Consider the following 8,359-nt stretch of genomic DNA (forward strand, 5'->3'; position numbering starts at 1 on the left):
AGAAATATATATTGCATCAATGTTTCACAAGAAGACTACCAAAAAAGAACGATTTGTTATTTACCACATTGGTGGATATATTGTCCACCAGTTAATATTGAATTTTGGTTCAATGTCAAAAGAATTCCTCAAAAATTATGTTAAATTGAAGAGCGAGAAATCAAATGATTTAATAAATTGGAGCGAAGACTTAAAAAAGTGAGGACTAATAATACTCAAACAAGTTCTAAGAAATGTAATCTTTGTCAAGCATTGGTGTGGTGTGAACTGTGGGGTTCAGATTTTCAAGCTGCGGAAAATGCATTACTTAAAGCATGCAAAATTACTATGACCTGTATGGGTAAAGGGTTCAGTGGAAAAATGAAAATGGAAGTTCGGAAACTAAAAAGATAATCACTTAAGGCCGCAGCAATGCGAAAAGAAATGATCAACAGAAAAGTTGTTACTACAACTACAAAAGTTCTTATTTCCGGCCCATGAGAAGTGAGTATTCGTAAGTGATGCCAACCTTCAGTTCCTCGATGTCATCTTCAGTGGCTTGAAGCTCTCTGAGGAGATTGCTTCTCAAGATTGCGAAGAGCCGTTTCGCTTCTGCTTCTCCCTCTTCTCTTACCAATTCATAATAAACTGAAAATGTCGTGTGCAATTTCATATAGTCAGCAAAAGGCATCTCAACGTTAACTTGGATTCCATGATTACTGAAGAAATCGTTCATGGGCAAAGTAACGCCTTTTAATGAAGCAAGGGCTCGAGAATCCATATGTTCTCCTACTTCGACTTCTCTGAAACGACGCACAATTGCCCTCAGATTCTCAGTTTGTTCCTTCGAATTGCCTAGATTAAAATAAATTATTTTATAGCTTTCTTCTTTTCAGATAATGCCATGTTATAACAGTAAATATCTCAGACTACAGAGGGAAACCTTAAAATTTGCAACCCATTGGGTCATAGCTCTTCGGTAACGTTAGTTTCGTTTAAAATGCCATTACTATGCCAACAAACATTTCGTCATTTGAGTCAGTGATAAAAAGGTTTCCCTAGCTGATACTTGTACTTCAGTAAAAACCGGGAAAAGTCAAGTATTTTAAAAATGGCATGTAAAGGTCCGGGAATTTTAAGAATTTGTTAATAGTCAGGGAAACGTCAGACTCGCAGTGGCGTAGCCAGAAATCCTTCAAGGGAGGGGTTTAAACTATGTAAAAAACCTGAGAGGAATCTAAAAAGGGAGTGAAATTTTAGTCTACGCTACTAAGTCAGATAATTAAAATTTACCTTAACAATTTTTGAAGGTAATTTAACTCTTAGATAAATTCGGTGATTATTTAGTTCCTTGAAAGTTTTGCAATTTTTTTTAACGTTGAAATAACTTTGGTACTGAAATATAAGTTGACTTAAATTGATCAACTACAGATAAAAATCAAATATGAAGTTCAAAATTGTCTAATTTTGGCCTTAAAGGAAATAGAACCTCCAACGCGTTCTTTATGGAAGACCCCCTCTTTTTACTTTATTCTCTTCACAATCAGCGATTATCAGCGCCGCATGTGTGAAAAGCCATGGGAGGCAGCGGATAATATTGGAACCCTCGGAGGGCGACAGAAATACCATAGTTTATTTTCCCTTTAAAAAGTCAGGGAAAACAGGAATTTTAATCTGAAAATATTGTGGCAAGCCTGAATAAATAAAGCATACTGTTATTAGTCAATATTACCAAAACTTAATTCTAAACCAACCGAATAGTATTTTATTGAAGTTGAAGCAAAGCTTCCTCATGAATACTTAGTTGAAGTATTTCTTATACTACTTAATATCGAATCACCACTGACTTATACAATTGTCGAGTCATTTATGTGATGATGTGGTTAGTATTCAATTTACTACGCTATGTCGAATATCAGCAACTGACCTTTTACCTCTTAAAATTGGGCCACCTACAGCGGTTTACGAAACTCCACAGTACTTGCCTTATAACAATTAATCGACTCTACTGAATTTACGTACGCTACTGTAACATTTATTACTGTATATGATATGGGGGCCCTTAACGGGTCGGAGTGTGCAATAAGTGGTGGCTTTACCGGGGAGTCGGGGTTCCGGCTCTTGTAACCCATAAGGGCGGTGGCGCACTGGGAGATGTTAGCTCCGATCAAATGGTCCTATCTCCCCCTCCGACTTCGGTCAGGTTTCGGCTGGATACTGAACTTCGGCTCAGGCTAACGGACAGAGTCCGTGAAAACTGGCCGCGTCGGCGGATTGGGTAGCCTGCTGTGGGGCGGCCGGCTTCCGTATGAGGGCACGGTGGTCCTGTTTCCTGGCCTTTTTGGGTCACACCGGGATCTCCGGTGCCAGCTGTGCCGGGTTACTTGGGCTGCTGTGTGCCCGTCGTTCCCCTTTAGGAGCTCTCTCCAAAGGGTTTCACTCCTTACCTCCATAGGTAGGGTGTCGGCTGGAGTTGCTACAGCATCCACTCTTAATCCCACTGCAGTGTGAAGTGGGCATTGGTCCGCCCATTGCTGTACCTTCTGCTGGGTTAAGTGGCTTGCGTCAAAGGTGCGACCATCAGTAGTAGGGTTCTGCTACCCATGCTGTATTTGTCACCTGTCCGGGCTAGGTTGACGCTGGCGTAGGGAACTATGAAGATAGACCTCTGGTGGTATGGTGTTTGTTACTAGGTACACCGGGCTATAAATTCTGACACACTGTATATGATATGGGGCCGTTGAACGCGGTTCACAAATTATGTAATCGACTCGCCCCTTGTAACGAAGGGTAACAATTGGAAAGACCCTACGTCTAAATTAAGAAATAAGTACATTGATTCCCCTCAAAAATAATAGCACCATAAACCTTAAAATTATAAAATTGCATTCTAATTTAAGTATATTTCGGTGGTTTTACATAAAGAAAATTAATGATGCTATAATAAATGGGAAAAAAGAATATAAAATTGCTAGTGTGGTTAAAATAATTGATAATTTTGGTTCTGGTAAAGAATTATAATATGTGACAAAACATATTTCAAAGATATCTCCCTCTTGAACTGTACCCCTTTACGTAATTTGTAAACGTTCCAGATATTTGAAATCCACACAAGAGTTTGAAAAAATTGCTGCCTTGCTGTGTTTTACATTTTTTTCAAATCTAGAAACTAAAGGACAGTTTCTGATTGCGACTGAATCAATTTGATTTTAAAAATCATTGATTCAATTTTAATAAATTGAAAAAGTAGGTTCTCTTACAATTGCAATTCAGAGCAAACTAAATTAAACTAAAGTATTAATAAAATTTAATAAAAAAATAATTTTAATTTACATTAACGCAAATTATTAATCGATTTGTCAATATAAACAGGCTATTTATTTATAAAAGATCCATAAATTGAAAACCATTACAACTATTACCATCAGTAAAAATCCGATTGAAAACGAATTTTTCGATTTAAAATAAATAAAATATCAACAACTACGTTTAATTTCTAAAATTTCTGCTACATTTTAGCCAAAAAGAGGCACCGTTCAAGAAATTTTCCCTAAAGCCTCACACTTTCGTTACGTCGCTGATATTCTTGGCCTTTTTTTCTAATCCAGTCAGAATATAATATGAAAATGAAAATCTGAGACTACATAATTACCTCGAAGATAACTGTGTTTGCGATAAATTGCCAAAACTCCATTCGGCTCGAGAACCCTTTTTGCTGACTGGATGAACTTCTTCTGATCAAACCAATGAAAGGCGGAACTGGCGGTCACTAACTGCACCGAGTTGTCGGCGAATGGAAGCGACTCGGCTACTGAGACAGCGAACTGGACATTGGCCGGGTTCTCAGGGGTCAGTTTCGCCTGCTGAATCTGAGTATCACTGACGTCCAATCCGGTCACCTTATCGAAATAAGGAGCTAGAATCTGCGTACTCTGCCCGGATCCACATCCCACGTCCATGGCTTGCGTGAAAGGTCCGTTGTGTTTTTCCTTGAGGTACGCCCATATTTGATCAATAATGATTGGTGGGGCTGCTGGGCGATACTTGGCGTACGCCGCCACGTGATCGGGATGAACAAACAAATTGGACATTGCAGACTCCGCAGCAGTGCCTCTGAATTCAAAAATCTCAACCTTCAAAATGAAATTATCATTTAGAGAAGTATAACATAATACCTGTTGTAATGTACTTGTAGATACTCCGTTATCAATACAAAAGATAAAAATTTACTGATACTACTTTAATATTGTTAGTACTGCTGTATTAGCAGGGCTCTTTCTTTTACGCTTTAGAAAAGAATCACTTTTTAGTTTAAATATGAAAAACGAAAAAGTTAATGGTGGTTTGAAATCTATATACTTTTCTTAAACTAAGGTCTATTTGATTAAAATTGGTTTTATCATAGCTAATAACTTAAAATGTGTTTAAGGTACGACTTTGAAATTTTAAGGTGGTATAAAACATGTAGGGGGTCATTAAACAATGAAAATTTCAATGACCTGGAACCATGTTTTAAAGTTCATTCAAAATGTATCTTAGAACCATTAAAGATCGAAACTTGGTTTCAATTAGAAAAGTGTTCCCCTTCACAATTTATGTCAAAATAGCTTAAGCCCGGCGTCGTGTGACCAATAGAAAGCTGATAAATTTTATACCAAACACCAGAAAGTCGTAAATGAAATTATGATCAAGAGACGACACTTATGGGCTAATAAATCGAAAACTTCAAGTTCTAAGGCATCAAAATGTCCATGAAAAACTCGTTTTACCGAAGCAATTCGAAGTTTGCAAATTTTCAGTGAGGACCTTGAATCTCTTTGAGTTCTTCTTACTCCGCGAAAATCCATTATGTTCAATATTTTCATTGATTCGCTATATTGAAAAAGATTGGCTTTGCATTTTTTTAAATGATAATATAAGAACCTGAGAAAATCAGTTCGTTTGTGCAGTTAATGAGTTTCTGATATTTATTTTACTTATATTTATAATTTCATTAGAAACGTTAGTCTAGCAGCCTAACCCCTGCAGCACAAAAGAATTGTTTCAGATTCGGGCCGACGTCGACGAATTATTAAAAATCTGTGGTCGGCCGACCGTACTATTTTGAGTCGAAATGTCCTACCCGAAAAACGGTCGGCCTACCTTTAACGTTTGACTGTATGCCAACTTAAAAAAGTAATCCCATGTAGCAATTTGAGGTCGGGCCGACGTCGACAAAAAAGGTCGATCAGCATGGTCGGCCGACAGTTGGCCGACCTTCCTTTTTTTAGTCGAAATGTCCTAGCCGCATATGGGGCCGACAAATATTGTCCTAGTAGAATAATGGTCGGCCGACCGTCGATCGACTAGAAAATTTTACTTAATATGGATATATAACCAACTCTCAAATGACCACTGGCCGAATCTGAAATAACTCTGAGCCGACTTCAAGTAGACAGTTTAGCGACTCCGAAACGACGTTGGGCCGACGACCAATTTACCCGTATTTCCGACTCGACCTAAAAAATGTACCAATTTGATTTCCTAAAAAATATTTAGCTGTGTTTGTATTGGTAACATCGTTTTCTAAGTTTGTAAACATTAATCAACGATTTATCGTAATTTCAGAATCAATCCAAAAGGTTTAAGAGGCAGAAAATGTTTTAGCAGTGCTCGCAAAACATTCCCTCGATTTGAATTAACAATGTATTTCCCTAAAATATTTAATTACACGAATATGACCTACTTGAGTTAAGAGATTTTTGAAAAAGCAAACATTTTCAGGCTGAATATATGATCTTTTTCGACAAAATAAAGTAAAGAAAAGAAATTTTTTAAAAAACTGTTTTAATTTGTTTTATTAAATCGCTAATTTTCACAGTTCTGCGCGATTAATTTAAAAATAAACTGTTGGATATAAGTCGACCATTAGTCGTGTTAAGGTCCACGTTCGGACTCTAATTAATAGTTGCATTGATAAGACTTATTGGGTCGGTAAGTGGTCCAATCTATTAGGTCACCATACCGACTTTAAAAGGGATAAAAAACGTACTTAACTGCAAAAACGTTTACGACTTTTAGAGTCGGCATCTGGACTAGGACCAAAAAGTGACTTTACGACCAAAGCCCGAGCCTAAATCAACTCTCTGTAATTAAGGCGCGGCGTTACAGGGTTAACAGACTTACCAAAGATTGTCAAAACACGTGGAATAAAAGTGACTACTCATATTTTATTCTACGTGTTGGTTGGGTTCGAGTAACAATCTTTTAAACATTGGCGGCTATTTTCCAAGATGGCGGACAATCCTACTAGAATTGATTCCGGTGTCTTGGTTTTTTGTATAAACCCTCTAGCATCAGAATCGATACGCAATAGAAATACGCAATTTTAGGCAGTCGGCCCGACGACGTTTTGGAGTCGGTTAACCATCACATTAATAGTCGTTATAGAGTCACGGTTTGAAATTGGGCCGACTGTGGCCCAACGTCGTTCTGGAGTAAGAAACAGGTACATTTTTAGTCGGCACAGAGTCATGCTTTAAAGGCCGGCCGACCATAACTCCCTAGGGCATTTCGACTGAAAGACCAAAGGTCGGCCGACCGTCGGCCAGCCTAGCCATTTGAGGGCTTTGTCCGACGTCGGCCTGAATTAAATGTGCTACAGGGCATAATAAGAAAGTTTGTTTCTTATTTACTATCTGAATTTCGTTACTCTTATAAATTAATACTAAACTTAGTAAGGTCGTTTTTGAGTCGGCAAGTAGTCCAAAATATATGGTCACCAAACCGACCTTAAAAGGGATCAAAAGCGTACTTACGCGAAATTATCTCAAAAAGGTTTAAGACTTTTAGAGTCGGCATTTGGACCAGGACCGAAAAGCGACTATTCAACTAAAGCCCGACCCTAAATCGACTCTTTGTGCTACAGGGGAACATTCTCACACCAAAAGTAAATTATACATTCATCGCTAGAGAACCCGGCGGATCAGACTTGGGTATACGCATTGTAACCTGGCCACCTGTTTAAGGAATTAAAAGACGCAAGATGGCTTGGGCCTAAGGTGGTGCCTTGAGTATTAGCCTAGCTGATTATTATACTAACTTATTGATGTTTTTTCTCGATATTATGAAAACATAAGAAAGGTATTGTGTGTACCTAAATGTACGTGACATCTCGTTTTCCCTCTTTGGTGATGTTTCACGTTTTGGTAACTTCTTACGTTCGGTCGTCTTGACTGTAATTTCTGACACGCATCCCCAGTAGCACACGGAATCCGATTTCAGGTCGGATAAGGGTCGCTGAGTCGGGAATGGGTCCGCGTCGTATGACACGCTTCATGCCGACTTAATGCCGACTAAACATTTTGTTCATTTTTTCTTAGCAGTCGGCCCGACGTTTTATTAAGGGGCTGTTAAAAACCTGCGACTCAGTTTTTTTAAATCAGATTGTGCTTGCTATGCCAATGCATATCCGACGGTCGGGCCAACGATATTTGAAGTATATTTTTCGGACTTTTTGGAAGTCGGGCTGTGCACTTCATGAAGACCCAATATCGACTTGTTCGTTTTTCTTCCATTTTATGTAGAGTTCGGGCCAACGATATTTTAAGCGGTGTAGTCAACATAAATTCTAGAACCTTATGGGTCGGTATGTGCACTTCATGCAGACCCAATGCCGACTAGTGATTTTTTGCTTCGATTTTATTTAGACGTCGAGCCAACGATATTTGAAGTATATTTTCCGGACTTTTTGGAAGTCGGGCTGTGCACTTCATGAAGACCCAATATCGACTTGTTCGTTTTTCTTCCATTTTATGTAGAGTTCGGGCCAACGATATTTTAAGCGGTGTAGTCAACATAAATTCTAGAACCTTATGGGTCGGTATGTGCACTTCATGCAGACCCAATGCCGACAAGTGATTTTTTGCTTCGATTTTATTTAGACGTCGGGCCAACGATATTTGAAGTATATTTTCCGGACCTTTTGGAAGTCGGGCTCTGCACGTCATGAAGACCGAATATCGACTTGTGCGATTTCCTTTTAATGTAGAGGTCGGGCCAACGATATTTTAAGCGGTGTAGTCAACTTATATTCTAGAACCTTTTAGGGTCGGGTTGTGCACTTCATGCAGACCTAATGCCGACTAGTGTTTGTTTTGCTTCGGTTTAATTTAGACGTCGGGCCAACGATATTTTAAGCATGCATTCGGGACTTTTAAGGAGTCGGTCTGTGAACGTCATGCAGACCGATTGCCGACTAATATTTGTTTATCCATTTTTTTATGTACTAGTCGGGCCATGTTGTCAGAATTTATAGCCCGGTGTACCGGTAACAAAAAACCACACCACCGGAGGACTATCATCAGAATGCCTTACGCCAGCGTCCACAAGCCCGGACAGG

The 8,359-nt window shown here is 38.8% G+C and overlaps 1 protein-coding gene across 1 annotated transcript; it reads right to left on the reverse strand.

Moving 5' to 3' along the window:
* On the reverse strand, positions 1 to 4,103 carry LOC149952563 (uncharacterized). Its single transcript, XM_090170204.1, has 2 exons — positions 3,632 to 4,103; positions 1 to 834 (listed from the first exon to the last, which is right to left on the reverse strand). Exons 1-2 carry the CDS (start codon positions 4,068 to 4,070, stop codon positions 464 to 466), a joined length of 810 nt encoding a protein of 269 aa, XP_090026330.1. The 5' UTR covers positions 4,071 to 4,103; the 3' UTR covers positions 1 to 463.
* Between the last annotated feature and the right edge of the window lie 4,256 nt (positions 4,104 to 8,359).

The sequence above is a fragment of the Leiobunum rupestre genome, chromosome 3 (genome assembly GCF_980474605.1).
Source record: "Leiobunum rupestre chromosome 3, qqLeiRupe1.1.hap1, whole genome shotgun sequence".
NCBI lineage: Eukaryota > Metazoa > Arthropoda > Arachnida > Opiliones > Sclerosomatidae > Leiobunum > Leiobunum rupestre.

Coding starts and splice junctions, on each gene's coding strand:
- LOC149952563 (XM_090170204.1), bottom strand. CDS start 4,070: ATGTCCAATTTGTTTGTTCATCCCGATCACGTGGCGGCGTACGCCAAG. Junction 835..3,631: donor CAAACACAGTTATCTTCGAG/GTAATTATGTAG, acceptor ATTTTAATCTAG/GCAATTCGAAGGAACAAACT.